The following is a 21,242-nucleotide window of genomic DNA, read 5'->3' as shown; positions in this document are numbered from 1 at the left end:
TTTTCACCTCAGATTCCAGGTTCCGGTTCGGTTCCGTCTGGCGGGACAAATTCAGGAGAGAAATCAAAGATTCGTTTCTCAAAGCTCATAAACCCGGTTCGGCTGAGCTGATCAACCCGCCCGGTTCCGACTGGACCTGGACTTCAGTTTGAACCAGGAATCCGGTTCTGGTTCCGGTCGTCTCAAACTGAAGTTCTGGAGGAATCCCTCCAGGTCCAATTCTTGGTTCTGATCCAGACGGTTCGGGGTAAATCTTCAGTATAATCTCAGACAGAACATTTGGGTCAGAACCGGCGCGGCCCCGCCGGGCCCCTTCAGGGAAAACATTTGGACCGGGTCCAGATCCCCATCACGTTAATGTTTAATCAGGTCTCCGCTTCATCGGTACTTACCGAACTCCTTCCGGTACTTTATGACCGCAGAGCTGCATGCATTAGCCGAACCGGACCCCTGGGTCCAACCAGAACTCTGAAACCACAAACAGAACCGGCCGGTTCCGTCGCTACATGAAGAGCTTCAGTCCATCATGAAAACATCCAGAACCGGACCAGAACCTTCAGAACTTTGGTTCTGATTAATAAATTCATCACAATCAGTTTCAGTTGGAGGGATCAGAACTGCGGACCGGAACCAGAACTGCGGACCGGAACCAGAACTACAGCAATAATCATAATAATTATTATTATTCCCGAATTTAACCGGTTTCATCAGGAACCGCTTTATTTTCCTCTTCGGTTCTGCAGGGTTCTGGGCCCCGTCTGGAACCGGTCCAGATTCTTCAGAACTTCCTCCTTCATGTTCCTGTAAATATCCGTTTCCACGGCGACTCCTTCCTGCTGCGGCCTTCCTGGGAGCCCCAGCGGCCCCCGGCGGCCCGCGGGCCCCCGGGCCGCTCGGCGGTGATTACAGGAACGTTTTAGCGACCCGATGACATCACGCCGTTAACCCGACCAGAACCATCTGCGCCGCTCAGGGAGCATGAATAAATGATCAGAACCGTGTTCATGTCAGGACACCGACCTCCGGCCGGCGGGGCTCAAGCGGCGGGCCGCGGGCCGGTTCTGACCCAAAACACACAAGTTTGGTCCGCTGATTGGAGCCAAGCAGAATTTCATCCATAATTTTCATAAAACCAAATCTGACCCAAATGGACAGAAAATGAGTTGAAGATGTGACGTCCAGAGCTGAAGAGGTTTTTCCTTCATTTTAATGTTTTTATTCATATTTAAGAACAAAAATTAGCTGCTTAAATTTTAACAGGTTTTCATTTCAGACGCGTTTTTTATGGTTTACAGTAAAATGAAGCCAGGAAAACATCTTCAGTTTTAAAAGTGTCAGAAACAAAGTTTGGCTGCCAGGAGAGAAATGAACATTAAAAATGAACGAATGCGGATCTATAGATCTAGATCTATCTAACATCAGGAACAAAACGCTCCAGATGTTTCAGCTCCTCAGTTTGTCCTGAAACCATAAAAATCCCACAGAGACTTTTTCACTCAGAAACAAGGAGACGATCAGAAACAAGGATCCGGTTTATTAGCCCTCAGATTAACAGCAGCCCGCGGCCCGGTTCTGTCTGTCAATAGAATCTAATAGAAAAATCTGCAGGTTACAGTCGGACGTCTGTCCATTAGAAAAAGAACAGAAACCATGAAACCAGAAGCTGCCCTCCAGAACCCGACTCCCATCAGGAAGCCGGACGCTGAAGCGGGCCGGTGCGCGCAGCTCCGGTTCTGGTTGCAGCTGTCGGAACCAGAACCGGACACCTGGCATGAATCCACTCCAGCTGTTTTAACAATGTGGCGCCGCCCGACCCGGAGCCGCCCTGCCATAAAGGGGCGGAGCTTCAGCTCATCTCTGGCCCAATTACAGGCGGGTCGGAACCGAACCGGCGCCGGGACGGGCGGCGCTCCGGGGGGGCAGAGCAGGGAGGCAGTTCACCTAGCAGTCTTGAGGAAACACACACACACACACACACTCGCAGATCGGTTAAACACAACATGTGAATTAAACAGTAGAACAAAAACAAACCATTTTAAGTGGAGAGCACCGCCAGAGGAAATGTACACAAACCAAAGCATCTCATCGACAAACTGAATATTTATACGATTTAAATAAACCCCTGAAGAGGAGAACTCATTATTATTGTCTTTATCATCATCACACACAGAAAGCAGAACCATTGATTCAATAACAGCCAGATCTCCAGAAACAAGACAAACCTCTCTGTGGTCCGACGCTAACAGAGCCGCCGCCGCCGCCGCCGCCGCCGCCGGCTGGCCGCGCGGACATGGCTACCAAACAAACCCAGCAAACTGCAGCTCGCTAATAATCTGAGGACAAAACCTGCAGCTAACAGGACATGTTGGCTAACGAATCTGAAATACTGCAACAGATGGAATTAAACTTGTAGAAAAATTGAAACAAAGATTTCAAAAAATAGACAAAACTAAAAACTTCAGGACTGACATCTCTTAAAAAATAAAATGAACAAGACTTTAAATTTTACCAAATTTGCATCAAATAAGCTTAAACAGTAAATTAGCTGAATTTCAATAAGAAAAGCCAAAAATATATTTACATTTGTGCAAGTTTATGAAAACAACAGAACTACTTTTTGAGGAACATTACCAACCCTTAATAAACACCCACACACACACACACACACACACACACACACACACACAGATAAAGCATAAATCAGCACCGCTCGGATACACATAATGTTAAGCTAATGTCTTCAAGAAGCTAAGCTAACGGCTTCTGGTAGCTAAGCTAAACCACTTTCAGCTAAATTATTGTTAAACCAGGCAGGAAAATGTTGAACTCAAAGCAGGTTTGGCAGCTCATCAAATAAAACGGATCATTTTGGGGTTAATATTTAATATTTAACCATTTACACCAGCTGTTTCTTTGGAGCCATTTAATTACTGGTTTTGTCCGTTTTCCTAGCAATATTGAAAAAATCTTTAGTAGCTTATTAATTTCAAATCCACAGACGAGTTCTTCCTTATGCTAACTCCTCGGTTTAAAAATGAAACATCAGAACTGAAATCTGGACCCATTTTTACAGTTAGTTGGAAAATCAACACTAATTATGTCAAAGATATGCAACCTGGGTAAGATGTTTAAATTTTAATGAGCGTATATATGCAGGGTTAGTTTGGAGGATGACGATGAGTCTGAGCTTAGCATGAAGCTAAGCTAGCTTGGTTTGGGGTTAAATTACTCAGTATTTAAGTTTTTGTTCACACTGAAACAACAGTTAGGATGTTAAAAATGAAACGTAGTAAATATTAAAATGCTGATAGTCCGACTGCTGCTGGTTGTTTCTCACTTTATTTTATTAAATTCACAACTGGATTTAGAAAAGTCGTCATTTTTCTCCTGTAGTTTAACAAGATTTAATCTAGTTTGACGTTTTTGAGTTTAAAGTCTATTTCTGATGTTAACTGTAAAGTCAGAGCTGACCTTTAACCTGTGAGCTGATGACATCACAGGTTAGCATAAACCTGCATATTGAGAACAGAGATAAAAATCTGACGGTTTACATCTAAATATTTTGTTTAAAGATTATGCAGATGAAGCTCAGCTTCTGTCAGGAAGTTAAAATATCAGCAAGTTTAACAGATATTTTACATTTATTTTTATTTCCATTGCAGAATATTCACATTATTTCTTTGATGAAAGTAACTAGAGGGTTAACTTTAATGATTGTTTAATTTCTTAATGTCTGTTAAAATGTTACTGGAGAGAAATACTCAAAGCCAATAAAGGGACGTTAAGTTTGCTGGTTAGAAAAGAGCCGTCTGCTGTTACTTCAGTTCCCGTTAACTTAAATGTTGCATTTGCATATTTGGGAGGAAAACATGAACATTTCACGCATGGCAGGCCAGATTTACCGAGCTTCGTTGGTTAAAACAAAAAGCAAAGTTGTGCATAGAGCGCTCCACGTTTGGCAGTTTGTTAGCAAGTTGAAAAAGAATATCAGTAAATGTCAAAGATCAATAGCTTTTTATTCTGTCAGCTCTTTTAAATTTTGTCAAGGCAAAACAGTGTTCACATGTTAAACCATCAGGCTCACCTGATTACTTGGTTTAGGACTTTCTGATAGAACGTGAGCGTCCATTCGTCTCCCACATCCACTCAGCTACATTCACCTAAAGACATTCATTCAGCAAACATCCGCTGAGGTAACACTGACCAGCTTCAACGTTTCTCCACACAAACTAAGCAGAACTAACAGCAATAATTCAGTTTCACTGTGGAAGAAAACAAGGAATATCCTCCTGTTTTAATAAAAGTGGTGCTGAACTGCTGAGGTTCTTTCCTGCCAGGAAACGTCTTCGACCACAGAGAGATCTGGCTTTAGACAACAATATGATCGCCACTTGTTTCATCGTTACATAATAAAACCTAGAGAGTTCACTATCGATAAACAGGAAGAAGAATCATCAAACCAAAGAAAACAATCGTGTCATTGCACCTCCAAGATGGCGACCAAACAGGTGAAATCAGGTGAGTAGAAAGACCCAGCGAGCAGAAATTTAGTACAAAATACAGTTTTATCTCTGACGGTAAAACATCACATTTCCATCCAACGCTATTAAAATATTTCTATGCCAAAATAAAAAAGATAACTGAGAGTCAACACACAATCTGACGCATGCTTTAAAACATTATCATGAACAAAATAATATATCTGATTTTCTTACTCAAGACTGCTAAGCCTTTTACCGTTTATCAGAAAAATAAAACTAGACAAAATATAGATTATACTGGATTTGTTTTTGTTCAAAGCCACACTGATAGATCTTTAAGTTCAAGTTTGATAAAAAAAAAAAAAAAAGAAAATCAGGTCTATGCTGTGGAGACCAGAGGCTAGTCCAAAAAAATCTGCCTGACAAAATATCAACTCTGTAAGGTTAAAAAACAGAAAGAAAAGAGTTTGTGATTTTTCAGTTAATCCTTAGTTTTTCTCTACAAAAAGGAAGAAAGAAGCGGCAGAGCGTTGCTTGGAAACCCCGTTTTGGTTGCTGTCAACGACCGTCCGACGCCTGGAGCCCGAGACGAAGGAGCCTCTAGTGATCCTGGCGGAAACAAGACGACACGGTGGTTCAGCGGGTTCACCGCGGCCCGGCGGAGGAGGGCGGAGCCTCCGGTGTTACCTGGATCTGGGCGGGGTTCCACAGGTAGGGCTGCTGTCTGTAGTATTCTGCTAACACTGCAGTGTAGTCTGGCACCGAACTCTGCTGAGACGACTGACCTGCAACAACAACAAGACCACGATGACACCAAGAACCGCTCATGTTACAGTGTAGCCCAAGCTAGCGTAGCCCAGAGTTATTGTAGAGCAGAGTTAGCATAGCCCAGAGTTATTGTAGAGCAGAGTTAGCATAGCCCAGGGTTAGCATAGCTCAGAGTTACTGTAGAACAGAGTTAGCATAGCCCAGAGTTAGCAGGCCCCAGAGTCAGCATAGCCCAGAGTTAGCAGGCCCCAGAGTTAGCATAGCCCAGAGTTAGCAGGCCCCAGAGTTAGCATAGTCCAGAGTTAGCGGGCCCCAGAGTTAGCATAGCCCAGAGTTAGCAGGCCCCAGAGTTAGCATAGCCTAGAGTTAGCGGGTTCCTTGGGGACGGAACGCCGTGTTAGCGTCGGACCTCCATCCTAATTGATTGTGTGTCTGGTTCTGTTTAACGTGACCTTCCCTGACGGCAGCTGCCACGGTTTCACATGTCAGGTGGAGGGAAGTGGGCCGTACCGGATCAGAACTGGACTCTACAGTGAGCAACAAGTGAGCGTTCATGCAGTCGTACTCTGTTTCTTGTAGTAGTCCTCCCAGGCCTTGCTGTAGTCCGTCATCATGTTCTGAGGCTGGTTCTGCTGACCTGCACACACACACACCCACACACACACACACACCGTCAGCCTCTGGCCGTCCAGCAGCCGCTTCCTGCCCGGTGAACTCTCCCTTCCCTCAGAAGGCTGCACAGTATCCGTGTGTGTGTCTGTGTGTGCACTTGCCTAGCTTCTTATAGTACTGCTCCCATGCTTTGGAGTAGTCCATCTGTCCTGTCTGAGCCAAACTGTGACCTACACACACACACAAACACACACAACCAAACTGTGACCTACACACACACACAAACACACACAGCTTCAGCCGCTGAACTGCAAACCAGCAGCTCTGAGCTTCTGACCACCAACCTGGTGCTTCTCTAAACTCACGACTAACCCAGGCAGGAGGAGGCAGCTGCAGCCAGAGCTGTGGATGTGGGGTGTGTGTGTGTGTGTGTGTGTGTGTGTGTGGTCCCACCTGGGTCCTGCTGTCCCGGGTTCTGCCAGCTGGTCTGGTAGGTGTTCCCCCAAACGCCGGTCACAAACGGCTGGCCGCTGCTGCAGACACAAACACCTGGTGAACACCTGCTTACAACCGACCAATCACGTCGTCAGATCACACTCAGCTGAAAATCTAATCAATAATCTGAAATAGATCAGATTATCTGACTGTAATCTGAAACAAATTGGGATTTCTGACTGGTGGTGAAACAGCAACATTTTGAGCTGTTTGATCCAAAACCAGTAGATTGATAGATCTATAGATCTACAGAGGAGGATCCATAGATCTATAGAGGAGGATCCATAGATCTATAGAGGAGGATCCATAGATCTACAGAGGAGGATCTATAGATCTACAGAGGAGGATCTATAGATCTACAGAGGAGGATCCATAGATCTACAGAGGAAGATCTATAGATCTATAGAGGAGGATCTAGCAGTGTTTCTAACAGTTTGTATTTTGATTGTTGTTGGAAAATGTGTTAATTTTTATTTTTCTGTTTTGTAAACAACCATCAGGAAACGCTCTGGACCGATCCACGACATTCAGCTCCTCACTTCCTGTTTACACCTGAAGACGGAGCCTCTGATTGGCTGGGAGGCAGTGAACAGGTCAGAGGTCAGAGGTCCTTACTTCTGGTGGGCAGCAGGGCCCTGGGTGAAGGGGCCGAAGCCGAATCCTCCGTTGCTCATGATCCCCGATCCCTGCAGGGAGACGAGACGGAAGCGTGAGCGCGGACCGGGCCGGACCAGAACCCGGGCCGGACAGCTTGGCGCGTTCCGGCGGCTCACCCCGATCTTGTCGTCGATGAGCTGGCGGGCGACCTCCATCTGCTGGGCGGAGCCGCGGATGGTGAAGACCCGGGTGTTGGGGTCGGTGGAGGGCGGCGGGTTCCTCTGCAGCTCCACATGGGCCCCGGACTGCTGGTTGATGCTCTTGATGGTTTCACCGCCTGCAGGGAGGAGCACGCGTCACTTCCTGTTCACCAGAACCTGGACTTGGACTTAAGCCAAAAACTCTACCAGGACCAGAACCAGAGCAGCTGGACTCATGAGGAGCTCCTGGTTCTGACTGGGTTTGTGTGGACCCATCAGAACCAGGAGCTCCTCATATCATAACCTGCCTCTGGTTCTGTTGGTTCTGACTGGAGATCTGACGGATCACTGAAACATTTTCTAGTTTTTCTAAATTAAAAAACTTTGATCAGTCGATTACCGCTCACTGCTTCAGTAATCAATAATCAATATCTGGAGGAAACTAAAAAAGGATCGGCTGAAAGAAATTAAACCAAAACTGAAGAAAATAGAGAAACATTTTACAGGTAAACCTGGAAATCTCCCAGATTTCTTCAGTTTTAGATTCTTTCAATCCAATTAATGATCAGATAATCAATAACTGAGCTCCTCTCGATCGTCCACTAAAGGAATCCAGTTATTGATTGGCAGGCAATAAATCAATAAAATTATTTAAATCAGGAAGTCAATTATTAGTGTAATTGTGTCTTTTATTTATAACTTTTCATAAATGAAAAATCTGCAGAATGAAATGATGTCAGAATAATTGATCACTAAAATAATCAATATCTTTTCTCCTCCTGGGTCTCAGAGTTCAGCTCCATTTATTTCAGACTAGAAAAAAAACATGGAATATGAACGCAGAGTGTGTGTGTGTGAGAGTGTGTGTGTGTGTGAGTGGAGGTTCAGACGGTCGAGCCGCAGCTTCCAAAATAAAAGCCACACAGAGAAATGAATGTCACCATGTGGCTGCTGGTTACTGCACACACACTGCATACACACACACACACACTGCTTACACACACACTGCTTACACACACACACTGCATACACACACACACTGCTTACACACACACACACACTGCTTACACACACACACACACACTGCATACACACACACACACACACTGCTTACACACACACACTGCTTACACACACACACTGCATACACACACACACTGCTTACACACACACACACACTGCTTACACACACACACACACACTGCTTACACACACACACACACTGCATACACACACACACACACACTGCATACACACACACACACACACTGCATACACACACACACTGCTTACACACACACACACACTGCTTACACACACACACACACCGCATACACACACACACACTGCATACACACACACACTGCTTACACACACACACACACACTGCTTACACACACACACTGCTTACACACACACACACACACACTGCATACACACACACACACACACTGCTTACACACCCACACACACACAGCATACACACACACACACACTGCTTACACACACACTGCTTACACACACACACACACACACTGCTTACACACACACACTGCATACACACACACACACACACCCCATACACACACACTGCATACACACACACACGCACACACACATTGCATACACACACACACACTGAATGGTTGTTTTTTAAGTTTTTTAGGTTTTATTGGCTCTAGTGGCCTTTATTTGAAAGTAGTTTGACAGGAAACAGGGCGATCAGAGGGGGAAGACGTGTGGCAAATGTCACCAGGCCGGGACTCGAACCCGCGACCACCGCCACGGGGACCAAGGTCTCAATACGTGGGCCGTGCTTTGCCCCTGCGCCACCACAGCGCCCCACACACTGAATGGTTAATGTTTTTCCTCTCTGTGGCTGTCAGAGTTTGTTCCCGGTTCCGACCCGATTCAGACCGGGTCAGCGGAGGGTCCGCTCTGAGCAGAACCAGTGGGGGGGGGGGGGTTGTGCGCCTACCTTTGCCAATGACCAGGCCGCACTTATCAGCTGGGATGGTGTAGGTGACCTCCTGCAGCGGGCCAGGAGAGCCCATGGTCCAGTCACTGCGACCTCTGACCCTGGAGCTCCGCAGGGCCGAGCCGAAGCCGTCCCGCTCCTGGACACAGGGGAGGGATGAGGGGCGGTTCTGACCCGGTTCTTACATCGCCTGTTCTGGTCTCGCCAGGCTTACCTGGGCCGTCTGGATGAGCTCGTTGATGAGGTGGACCGCGTGCTGGCAGCGCTCCGGCTGACCCATCACCATGGCGACGCGCTCCGGACTGATGCCATCATCTGAATACAGCCAGGGTCAAAGGTCAGAACCGCTTCCCTCAGCCGGGGGATGTTAAACATCAAACACAGAGAACCAGAACCAGAACCAGACACTCAGCTTCTGTCTTTAAAACTAAAAACGGATCAATTATTGGAACATTGATTATTATTATGGTCTGGAGTGGAAGTTTGCTTTTATTAAGTACTGAACAGTTCAAGACCCGTTTCCAACGGTTCCCCGACCTGCTTTGAACTGAACTCTGACCCCGGCGTCGTTCTGGATCTTCTTGATCATCTCTCCGTTCCTGCCAATCACGATGCCGACGGCGAACCTCGGAACCTGAACCTGTGGACAGATTGGACCTGGGGTTAGCGAGGCGTGGGGATGGCGGTCCGGTCCGTGTTCTGGAGCCAGGGGCCGGTCTTACGTCCAGATTGGTTCCGCCCAGCCGGCCTCCGAAGTCGCTGCGTCCGGACCGAAACTCCCCATCCTTCTCCCGGATCACCTCCAGAACCAGCTCCTTGGCCGCCTGTGGATCGGAACCAGTACCGGGTTTAGCACGGAGGACTCCATGTTCGCTCGTACCAGGAAGGTTCTGGACCCAGACAGAACCTCTGACCCTGAATCTAAACTCATCCAGATTCATGACTGCTGTAGCTTTCTGCATCGACCTGCTCCAACAATGACCTTTGACCTCCTGTCACCTCGTAAGGCCCGTGAACCGGGTCCGGACCCAGAACCGGCTCAGTGTAGAGGTTCCGGTACCTGGACTTTGTAGGGATCTCCGGAGATGCGGAGCGGCTTGTCGGCACCGGTCGGCAGCGGCCCGTCCTGGATCATCATCATCTTGACCCCGGCCCGCTCCTGCCAGAACCAGAACCAGAGGCTGAAGGCGGGCTCAGCAGAACCCGTCCCCCGGCGGTCCGGTTCGTCCTACCTGCAGCTGCTTGATGGTGTCGCCGCCGCGGCCGATCACCAGCCCCACCTTGCTGGCCGGGATCAGCATCTCCTGCACCGCGGCGCCGCCGTCGCCATCACCATGGAAACCCGGCCCGTTCCGACACCGCTCCACGATCTGGACCAGCAGCCGCTTCGCCTGCCTGGACAGAACCAGAACCGTTACAGAGCCGGGTCCACAGGAACCAGAACCAGACGAACAGGTTCTGGTCGGACCAGGTCAGCCCGCCGACACTCACTCGATGCTCTCTGGAGTTCCCGTCAGTGAACACGGCCGCTCCATCAGCCCTCCGCTATCTGAGACACAAAGCAGCCATCAGCGGGTCAGAACCGGGTCAGAACCGGGTCCTGGGACGATTCCGGACTCACCTGAGGCGATCTGGATCTTGCATCCCGACTCCAGCTGGATCCTGGTGATCTGCTCGCCGCCTCTGCCGATAACTGAGGAGCAACAAGCAGAGAGGTGAGCGGGCCGCCGCCGACCAGAACCAGAACCTCAGGGTGATACTCACTGAAGCCCACCATCCGGTCCGGGACCTTGTACTCCTCCGTCATCACCCTGCGCGCGCGCACACACACACACACGCGCGCACACACACATACAGGTGATGGATCTATAATGATCTCAGCTCACACTGAGCGCTATTAGCAAACAGAACATGGAGCTGAGAGCAAAGGATTATGGGATCCCTGCTGTGTGTGTGTGTGTGTGTGTGTGTGTGTGTGTGTGTGGGGGTGTGTGTGTGTGTGTGTGTGTGTGTGTGTGTGTGTGTGATCAATAGCAGCTGCTCCTACCTCTGATGGCCCATGGCTGGGAGCTGGTTACCCACTGAGGAGAGAGAAACCACCGTTAGATCACGTCTACTGATCCGTCTCACTGACTGCAAACAGGAACAACATGGTTGCTTCTGACAGGTCAAAGGTCACAGAACAGACCTAAAATTCCCACAACTGAGGAACACTGCAGACATTCTCCAGAAACTGTGCTAACATTCTAACGGTGCTAACTACTCTCTGGACCCGTTCTGGACCAGAGCGGATGTTTGCTTTATACCGTGACGCGCCGCTGTTCGCTGTAGCCTAAGCCCCGCCCACACAGGAACATTAAACTCTTTTGAGCCCCCGTTGTCAGGGAGACGGTGTGTTAGACGTGGTGTGGAGGCTATATGGCCTTCTCCCAAACTCTATGTTTAGCGTCACCTACAGGTCTGGAGGATTAAATCGTGTTTCAATTTAGTTGAAACACGATTAAATCAATAATCTGGAACCGTTAACAGTTCAGAACCAAAGGTCTTCAGAAGCTGCGCAGCTAACAGCTGAGCTCAGGTTTGAGAAGCATCATGGAGGCCAAACATGAGGCGCGTTCCCTGGTCCGGCTCACCTCCGTCCTCTCCGGGTCGCTTCTGTCCAGGGTAGTACAGCGTGGACTCCACGCTTCCTGAGGAGCTGTTGAGGTGGGACATGGCTTCTCCCCCCATTTTCCCCACAATCTGAGACAAAAAGAGAAAACTCAGTTTATCATCGTTGAACGTATCAAACCTGGAGATTTTACATAAACGCCAGCGTTTTCCAGACTCGGTACTTTATGTACCAGCTGATTCTAAGAACAGATACTGAGAAATTAGCAAGTTGGTACTTATTCAGCACACAATGACTCTTGAAAACACAAAGGATAAATTAAAAAAAAGTTAAATTTGTATGTTTTACAAGTTTTTCTGAACATAACTAGCAAACATTACGTTCCTGTCTGAGTCACAGCGCAGAAATCCAGCTGGAAAATGTCAGATTTGTTTTAAAAACGTTTTTTATCAGTTCTTCACGCGACTCAGCTTTCGGTACGCCGAGTCTGATCTAGACCTGATCTGGGATATTAGGCCGGTCTGGCCAATATTTGGTGGTTAGCTGTGGTGGCTAACAGAGATGCACCGCCTTCACTGCTTCAGTTAAACATCCCATAATCCTACGCTGCATCGATGTCACATGACCATCGCCCCGGGTAGCCAATCAGAGAGCGAAGTGACCAAAACATAGAATCGGCGTTCCCGGCGGATCAGGAAGTCAGAAGGACGATGGAGACGGTTTTAGTTTTTCTGTTAAATATCGTCTGCTGCTGCCCAGTCGGCCATGTTTGTTTATTATTATAATAATAAAAGTCACGTTCAAGTTATTTAGTTAACTTTAAATATGATAAACAGAATTTATGAAATATTTAATATTTGAGAATTTTTTTAATTTAAAGAATTTGTTGTGATTTTTGGCTCAGAACTAAAAACCAAATCAGTATCATCAGGAACATTTCTGTCGGTTTTGAAAACATTTTCGAACCCTCTTCCTCTTTCTGAGCAGACGGCCAACACGCCAGCTCCGTATCGCCCCCTGTGTGCCTGCAGTAAAACTACAGGTCTGAGTGGGAAGCTACGACCCAACAGAACCAGAACCAGAACCAGTCTAATTACAGTCAGCAGAGAGGAAAGGTTTTGATCCAGTAATTTATTGTTTTTAGATACTTTCCACGTTCAGATAATAAACATGAAGATCTGGAAGTTTTAAATCGCTCCAGGTAACCCGCAGGGCGACGCCTTGTTGCTTGTTTTTATTTTTAGAAAAATTGATAATCCCAAAAAAATAAATAAATTTTTATTTGAATTTGAAACCATCTCTGCTGCTCTGAGCGTTTCACTGGCGGAACAAATTTATTCCTACAGGATAAGTTTATAGTTGATGCATTTAAAGCCGGGAATGTGGGCCAGTCACGCCGCTGGCGCCTCGGCCCGTTGCCTCTGCTTGATCTCTGAAGTTTACCTCAGCGGGATCGCGCGCTTCCTTTCACTCAAACTGGACACAGGCTGACCTGTATGGATATTTACATCAACCCCCTGTGAGGAATCATGTGTCTTTTGAGAACTCAAGGTAGTTTAAACCCACTGCGTTAGCTCTGGTTGTGTTAGCTCTGGTAGTGTTAGCTCTGGTTGCGTTAGCTCTGGTTGTGTTAGCTCTGGTTGCGTTAGCTCTGGTTGCGTTAGCTCTGGTTGCGTTAGCTCTGGTAGTGTTAGCTCTGGTTGCGTTAGCTCTGGTTGCGTTAGCTCTGGTTGCGTTAGCTCTGGTTGTGTTAGCTCTGGTTGCGTTAGCTCTGGTTGTGTTAGCTCTGGTTGCGTTAGCTCTGGTTGCGTTAGCTCTGGTTGCGTTAGCTCTGGTTGCGTTAGCTCTGGTTGTGTTAGCTCTGGTTGTGTTAGCTCTGGTTGTGTTAGCTCTGGTTGTGTTAGCTCTGGTTGTGTTAGCTCTGGTTGTGTTAGCTCTGGTTGCGTTAGCTCTGGTTGTGTTAGCTCTATGTGAACCGCAGGAATAACTTGTAGTGGCTTTCAGCGAAGCGTTGATGGAGCGCTGAGAATGATTTATATTTGTGAACAACGAATTATGTGGGTCGTTTCCATCTCAACAGCTGCCCAGCGTGTGGCGCTGTCTGCCCTGTACAGTTCATGTCTGTGTCCCGGTTGGTTGGCGCGTTAGCGGTTAACTAACCAGCGCTAACCTCATCATGCAGGTTCAGCCAGTGAGGAGCTTCACGTTTGCCTCGTAGTCACGCATCACGCTGTTTGTATATATTTTTTTTAGTAATATTTTTCCGGTTACGATGCATCAAACCATATCAGATGTTTTGTCCATTTAGTCAGACAGAGTTAATGAGTCCAGAGATCTGAGAAACTCGTCCATAAACTGGAGCAACCAAAACAGTTTCTGTGACTCTTATTAAAACTCAACAGACAGAAATGTTAGAGCTACTAAAGCCACATTAGCATTAAATTAAATCTCAGTGCAGCAGATTGAACTCATCCTGCAGGGCTGGTCCCAGGCTGCATGAGGCCTGGGGCAGAATCTGACCTAGGGGCCCCTTTAGCTGCTAAAAACATTAGCGCCGCTAACAGCTTCTGTGTTGGATTTAATCTGGGAGAGAGAGAGTAGATTAACTGGCCAACCTGAAAACAATCAGTTATAATTACAGTTTATTAATTTGTATTTATGAACAAACAGCTCAAAGTAAAAGATTAAACTCACAGCATCAGATTGTTGCTATGGTAACAAAACAATCCAACTATGAATATTGTTTGAACTTTTACAAAGTAAACTTGCCAGCTCCTTAAAATCTTACATTTAAATGTTAAACAATTTAAAATATTTTAATCTATTTATGCTGAAACCATTAAATCAAATTCAGCAGCATTGCTAATCTCAATAAATAAATGTTACATTTATGTATCTGTGGTTTGTGTTAATATGATCATTTATGGCCCCTGGGGGCCTCATGGAGCCGCTGACTTAATTTAGATTAAACAGAAGTGAAAACAATTGATATTCATCTTAATTAATTTTTTTATTTGTTGTTTTTAAGACTAGTTGTGGGTTTAAATATTGTTTCACTGGAGATGTTTTCCAGTAACATTTAATAACCCAGTAATATTTTTACATTTTCTGTCACTTTAACATGTTTTAGTATAAAAACATGGCCGACGCCTCGGCGCCGGCTGAGCAGGTTTACTGGGAGAAACTCTGCCATTAATAAACTGATTTATTGTTTTATAGTTTAGTCCACCTGATATCTGGGAGAACAAAGATATTCTATGAATTTTGCTTTTCATCCCAACAAAATCTCAGTTTAATATAATTAAAAATTATAATTTATGAAAACTTTGACCAACCTGGACATTTGAGAAACTCTGTATTTGTGTGTGAGAAAAGATGGGAAGATTTACGGTCAGCTAATTAATATTCACATATTGGCTTTGAAACGATTCCAGATCAACATCATCTGGATTTATTATCTTTATATTCTAAACGAAGCTCCACCTACAGATGAACCTCCGGGCGCCATGTTTCATTCCTAACAGGAAGTGGTGGTTGTTTTGAGGCCATCTGATTGGCTGACAGGTGTTAGTGTGGCGCTACACTGCCCCCTGTGGGACTGGCATGTTTAAATCAACGGATTTGTTGATGTGGAGAGAACTTTTCTGAAACTAATCCTGAGCAACGGTTTTTAAAACGACACGCTGGAAACGTTTGTTTCTATGGAGACCTGACTGGCTGGAGAAAAATAAACTATTTCTGATTATAAATCAGATTCTGGTTCCTTTCTGAAGGAAAGAGGAGAAGAAGAAACTTTACTTCTGACTGGGTTCGGTTGGTCCTGCTGTTAGTTCTCCGTTTGGTTCTGGTACCGATTCAGTTCTGTTTTTGTGGTACCAGCTCAATTCTGGTTCTGCTGTTAGGTTCTGGTTCTTTTTCCAGCTCGGTTATGGTTCTCCTGGTCTCTGCCAGGCCTGGCTCCTTTTTGAGTCTATGGTTCTGTTTTTGTGGTTCCGATCCATTTCCAGCTCCAGAACCTTCTCGCCCACCTCCACAGAGCCCCGGCTGAAACCCCCAGCCCGGTCCCGGTCCGGGCGGGTGGAGCCACCTGAACAGGTGAGTCAGTGGGTGCAGCAGCAGCAGCAGGCCCCCCTCCCCTCCCTGTTGCTGTTGCATAACCCAGCCTACTTTCTACCTTCCCACCTCACGGTAAGCAGCCGCCCGCACAGGGAGCGGTGCGGGAGGGGGGTTCCGTCCTGCCGACCGGGTCTGGACCCCCTACCCGGACCAGAACCGGTGGCTGGGTCCAGAAGCAGCCCACCGGTGAGCGGGCTTTCCCCTCCTCCTGCCCGCTCGGAACCAACAGGTTGCCCCGCAGACTCTCTGACACGTGTGGCCAAAACTTGAGTCCCGCTCCCCCCGTCACTTCCACCCCGACTCCCCCTGCGCTCCGTTCCCGCTGACAGTTCCACAAACTCCCCTCAAACTAACTCGGGAACCGTGTCAGGCCCGGTAAACCGGACCGAACCGGCCTCAAGTCCAACTCCGAGCACCTTTCTGAGCTAGTTAGCATGCTAAGTGTGTTTGTGTTGACGGAGCAGAAGTTCGGAGCAGCAACAGCTCAAACACCATGAAAAGTGCTCCGACTCGGTCCAAACAACGCGGCTCCGCCCGGAACAGGTGTGTGCTAAGCCCCAGAGGAGTTGTTACCTGCCGGGCCCTCTGTAAAACATCGACCAGGCCGTCTGACTTGAGCCCCGGCTGGTTCATCGAGGCCTGTCCCTGCACCAGCTCCGCCATCACCGCCGCCGTTAGCCGGATTAGCCGCCGCTGCTAGCTGCGCAGAGAGAGGAAGAGCTGCGAGAGGGCTCACTCTGAGTCCGTTTTCAGATGCTCTCTGGGATCGTCAACATGGATACACACTGTTCACTCAGTTATTCATTAAATATCCTGCTGATATTAAATATATACATAATTTATGGTATAAATACAGCAACTAAATCCAGAATACACACGTAAAATAAACTAAAAACGGAAAACTAAGTTATTAATCAGAGGACGAAAACAAACATGAATATAAAATAGAATGAAATATATGGTGATCATAATACATTTTTAAGTGTATCTGAGTGTAATTATTGTGAAAATAAATAAGAAGTATGATTAAGAGAATACTTGTTTTTATATATATAATCTGTAAATTTCCCAAAATTTAAAATCTATTGCATATTTTTCAATATTTTTTTTTAAATTTCCATAACTGTTTGATATATTTCTAAAAGATTTTTTATACAAAATACTTTGGCTTTATTTTTTGTCAGCATTTTATTGAAAACAGAAGCTTTTTTATACTTTGTTAAACTTCAGTCATCTTAAAAGTGTCCAATAAAAATTCACACCCAATCAAATGCTTGTGTTGTAATTTTTCACACATAGCTTCTGTAAACCGTAATAAATAAAATATTGTTTTATTTTTCAGTTTCAAATGACGTGGACAGTGTTCATAACTCCCTAAGTGAACAGGTGTTAGCTAAAGAAATGGTTTGAATCTGTTTGTTAATCTCTGGATTTGACTTGAAAATATTCACTTATAGCACTCCAGCATTAAACATCATCATTTATTGTTTATTTTTTGTATTTATATGTTTGTGTTTGGTTTAAACTTAAAAACAGATTTTTAAAACAAAATCTATTTTGCTAAACTGTGGAGTGGGTCATCGTATTCTTAGACGATCTCTGTAATAGCTCAGCTGTTGACAACTCGTTGCGCTGTTTCCACTTCCGCGTCGAGTCACGTGTTCGAGCCAGCTCCACAGGTGGGGAGAGCAGAAGTTTGAGCAGCAGCAGAAGAAGAAGGTCGACCTCCATTCTGTGCGGCGGTGTCAGTCTGTCTGTCTGTCTGTCTGTCTGTTCTAGTTAGCAGTGAGTCAGTCAGGCTGGTTAGTTAGTTGGTTATAAACCAGTTTGGAGGAACAGTCCAGTTTTTCCATCAGTTGAAAACATAATGAACTCTGAGGCAGACATCAGATCCAACCTGTGTGGAGACAGAAACTCAGCATTTAGGTCCAGAAAGACCCACCTAGACCAAATCATGAACACCAAAAGAGAAGAAAACAAAAATCCAGAAATGATCAGATGAAATCTGGAGTGAAAGTAGAAAGGATTATATTATAATACAAACCGTTACAGGAACCAACCTGTTCTTTAGCGTACAGTTGATCTGTTTTTAAAAGTTCTCTGGATCATCTATTAAAAACCTGCAAACAGAAAACAACATTTATTAGTTCCAAATATTCCTGTAAACAGATAAAGCTGCATAAAAATAAGCATGCTCAGATGTCCTTCATCTTCCCATCAGCCACTTGATGGCTGATGGGAAGATGGCTGGCATTTTTCAAGATGGCTGGCATTTTTTTACCTTTTAAACCAATTATTCCCATTTTCATGACTTGATTAACTTTATGTCACAGCAAACTTTTCATCATTGTTCATCCTGTTCAAGCAACTATAAAGTGACAATATGAGGCAAAAGAAACAGGACTTTGCTGTTAGCGAGTCTCACACCAGTCAACAGGAAGGAAACACAGACTGAGAGGCAATTTTAACGGCTAGCATCGGCTTCTGCAGATTTTTGTGTGCTTAGTGGTTTAACGTAAATTTACACACATTTTTTTGATGTGTTTAGCAGTTTAGCATTAGCCTGGAGTCTCTGCAGCTGGATAATAATGTCTGGTGAAGAGCCTCTTGTTGGACGTCAACAGGAAACACTAACAGCCTTAAAGTGGCATTAAGACCAGCTCTGTGTGTGTGTGTGTGTGTGTGTGTGTGTGTGTGTGTGTGTGTGTGTGTCATTATTGCTTCTTGAGTGCAAGAAAAAGATCAATGGTGTGTGTGTGTGTCTGCTGTGCGGAGGTCTGCCTCTGTGAGGACCGCTGTGAGTCTTGTGAGGACATGAACAGCCAATCAGAGCAGCCATCGGCAGGCGGCAGCCAATCAGAGCAGCCGCCAGTAGTAAGCAGCCGGAGGTTCTCCTGGTTCTGCTGTAATGACTGGCCTGGTTCTGCCAGAGATTCAGGGAAACATGAAACAATAAAACCAAAATATTGCTGAAGGAGAAGAGTCTGCCTCTATCTGCCGCCAACTTCTGGTAACCATGGCAACTCTGAACACACACCTTAAAGCTACCAGCAGGTCTTGATGCTCAATTAAGATTTAAAAAAACAACAAAATCTGTGTTTTTTTCAGTCTGATCGTTCATGTTTCTAATTAAATACGATTAAATCCCCAAAGCCTCCCAGCAGCGCCGTTTATGGTAGCAAAGATGGCCGCCATGGCGCTCTATTTATGGCGGACTTTGACTAGAACAATTTGATTCTTTTCTTTTTCAGTCATTATCATGGATGGATGATGGATGGATGATGGATGGATGATGGATGGATGATGGATGGATGTATGATGGATGATGGATGATGGATGGATGATGGATGGATGATGGATGGATGATGGATGGATGATGGATGGATGATGGATGGATGATGGATGATGGATGGATGATGGATGATGGCTGTATGATGGATGATGGATGTATGATGGATGGATGATGGATGGATGATGGATGTATGATGGATGATGGATGGATGTATGATGGATGATGGATGGATGGATGATGGATGGATGATGGATGTATGATGGATGTATGATGGATGGATGATGGATGATGGATGGATGGATGATGGATGGATGATGGATGTATGATGGATGTATGATGGATGGATGATGGATGGATGATGGATGGATGATGGATGATGGATGGATGATGGATGGATGATGGATGGATGATGGATGATGGATGGATGATGGATGGATGATGGATGGATGGATGATGGATGGATGATGGATGGATGATGGATGTATGATGGATGGATGATGGATGGATGATGGATGATGGATGGATGATGGATGGATGGATGGATGATGGATGATGGATGGATGATGGATGATGGATGGATGATGGATGGATGTATGATGGATGATGGATGGATGATGGATGGATGCAGAAGCAGCAGTTTTCTCTGTTTGGGTCTCAGAGATGAAGGCAGAGCACCGATGATGATGATGATGATGATGAGGAGGAAGGAGAAAGAAAAACAGGAATTATCCAGATGATTAGAGCCGGCCCTGGTGCGTTCACGGACCATTTCACCTCATCACCCCAGCCCCGCCCCCCTGCGGCGCTCCGCAGTACCGCGCATGCGCCTGAGCGCAGCGAGGCTCGGTCCGTCCTGGATCCGATCCGAGGGTTTTAACCTGATCAGATTCTCTCTGCTTGTCGCTTGTTTTGGCGCCAGCGGTTCAGATAAATGAACTAAATGTTAAAAACATCAAAATATGAAACAAACACAAAGACATTTCCAAAAACGCTGAAACATTTCTTGGTTTTACTTTGCAAAAATACAAAAACTACTTTGAAAAGATGAAATATTACAATAAAGACAAAATAAAGAAATGTCACAAAAACTCTGAATTAGCTAAAAGTACCAAACAGATTCAGTTTCCCTCTGAGCTCAGGTGAGTCTCTCAGGTACCAAAGAACCTGGAGGTCTGGGCTCAGAGGGAGCTCAGGGTTTCTGCTACACACATTGAAGGCTTTTTTAATGAAAGTTAAGGCAGTAAAACTATATGTTGGAGCTATTTATTCTTTATTTCTTTATCCATTTGAATTTTGTTAGTTTATTCTTAAATTTCTATTTTTTTGTATTATTTACAGAGTTAATTTGCAGGTTAATAATTGTTGATTTTATTTATCTTTTATTATTTTTCTTATTTATTCTTTCTGAGTCAGACAGGAAGTAATGTGGGTCAGTCCACTTTCTATAAGTGTAGGGGCCTGGTAAAGGACCAGCAGGCATTTGGGTTTGGGGCCTTTGGTTTTACCAGAGCAACAGAAGTAGACAGGAGAACAAAGGAAAGTTTGAACGTTGTAATTTATTGCTGAAAAGGAAAATAAAAGCAACCAAGACACTCATCAAGTTTGGACATTAAACTTCTTTTACCTGCGTGATGCAGCCTTAACACCCAAAGTGCGAAGCTAAAAGTTTTTTTGCTTGGAGTGTTTCTCACTTCATACCAGTTAGCAACAGAAGCGAGATGGCAGTGAAAACAAACAACTTCCAGCTAAATGACCATAAATTTGTGCTGAAAGTTCTGGATATTCTGTCGGCTCAGTGACGTTCATGAATCTGTCGCTGTAGTCCGTCACTCCTCACATGTCAAGTGCTTCATCCACGACAGACACAAAAATGCTAGCTAGCTATCTAGGATACTAGCCACTACTTAGCATTAGCCTCAAGCCGATGCTAACTGGTGTTTGAAATGTCCCACGAGAAAAAAACCCAGTAAGGAGATTAAATGTCAGAACATTCAGACCTGAGACGATCGTATCTGACACAATAATGGATTTAAGACATTTTCTGGATGCGCTGCCTGCTGTCCCTCAGACCTGGACCCATCCACAGCGGTCC

General features: G+C 45.6%; 1 protein-coding gene across 3 annotated transcripts; it reads right to left on the bottom strand.

Moving 5' to 3' along the window:
* Window positions 1–1,514: 1,514 nt before the first annotated feature.
* On the bottom strand, window positions 1,515–16,565 carry LOC116729588 (far upstream element-binding protein 3-like). Of its 3 annotated transcripts, XM_032578234.1 has the most exons (19): window positions 16,432–16,565; window positions 11,765–11,873; window positions 11,179–11,212; window positions 10,896–10,942; window positions 10,753–10,824; window positions 10,623–10,680; window positions 10,364–10,526; window positions 10,192–10,290; window positions 9,854–9,955; window positions 9,669–9,771; window positions 9,346–9,446; window positions 9,132–9,270; window positions 7,130–7,290; window positions 6,972–7,042; window positions 6,315–6,394; window positions 6,023–6,091; window positions 5,815–5,886; window positions 5,169–5,266; window positions 1,515–5,090 (listed from the first exon to the last, which is right to left on the bottom strand). In XM_032578234.1, exons 1-19 carry the CDS (start codon window positions 16,519–16,521, stop codon window positions 5,082–5,084), a joined length of 1,677 nt encoding a protein of 558 aa, XP_032434125.1. In that variant the 5' UTR covers window positions 16,522–16,565; the 3' UTR covers window positions 1,515–5,081. The 3 variants fall into 3 exon arrangements, with proteins under 3 accessions (XP_032434125.1, XP_032434126.1, XP_032434127.1); XM_032578235.1 differs by lacking the exon at window positions 6,023–6,091; XM_032578236.1 differs by lacking the exons at window positions 5,815–5,886; window positions 6,023–6,091.
* Between the last annotated feature and the right edge of the window lie 4,677 nt (window positions 16,566–21,242).

The sequence above is a fragment of the Xiphophorus hellerii genome, chromosome 12, assembly GCF_003331165.1.
Source record: "Xiphophorus hellerii strain 12219 chromosome 12, Xiphophorus_hellerii-4.1, whole genome shotgun sequence".
Lineage (NCBI taxonomy): Eukaryota > Metazoa > Chordata > Actinopteri > Cyprinodontiformes > Poeciliidae > Xiphophorus > Xiphophorus hellerii.
Note: the sequence above shows the minus strand (reverse complement) of the source record. Positions and strands in the feature narration are given on the sequence as shown.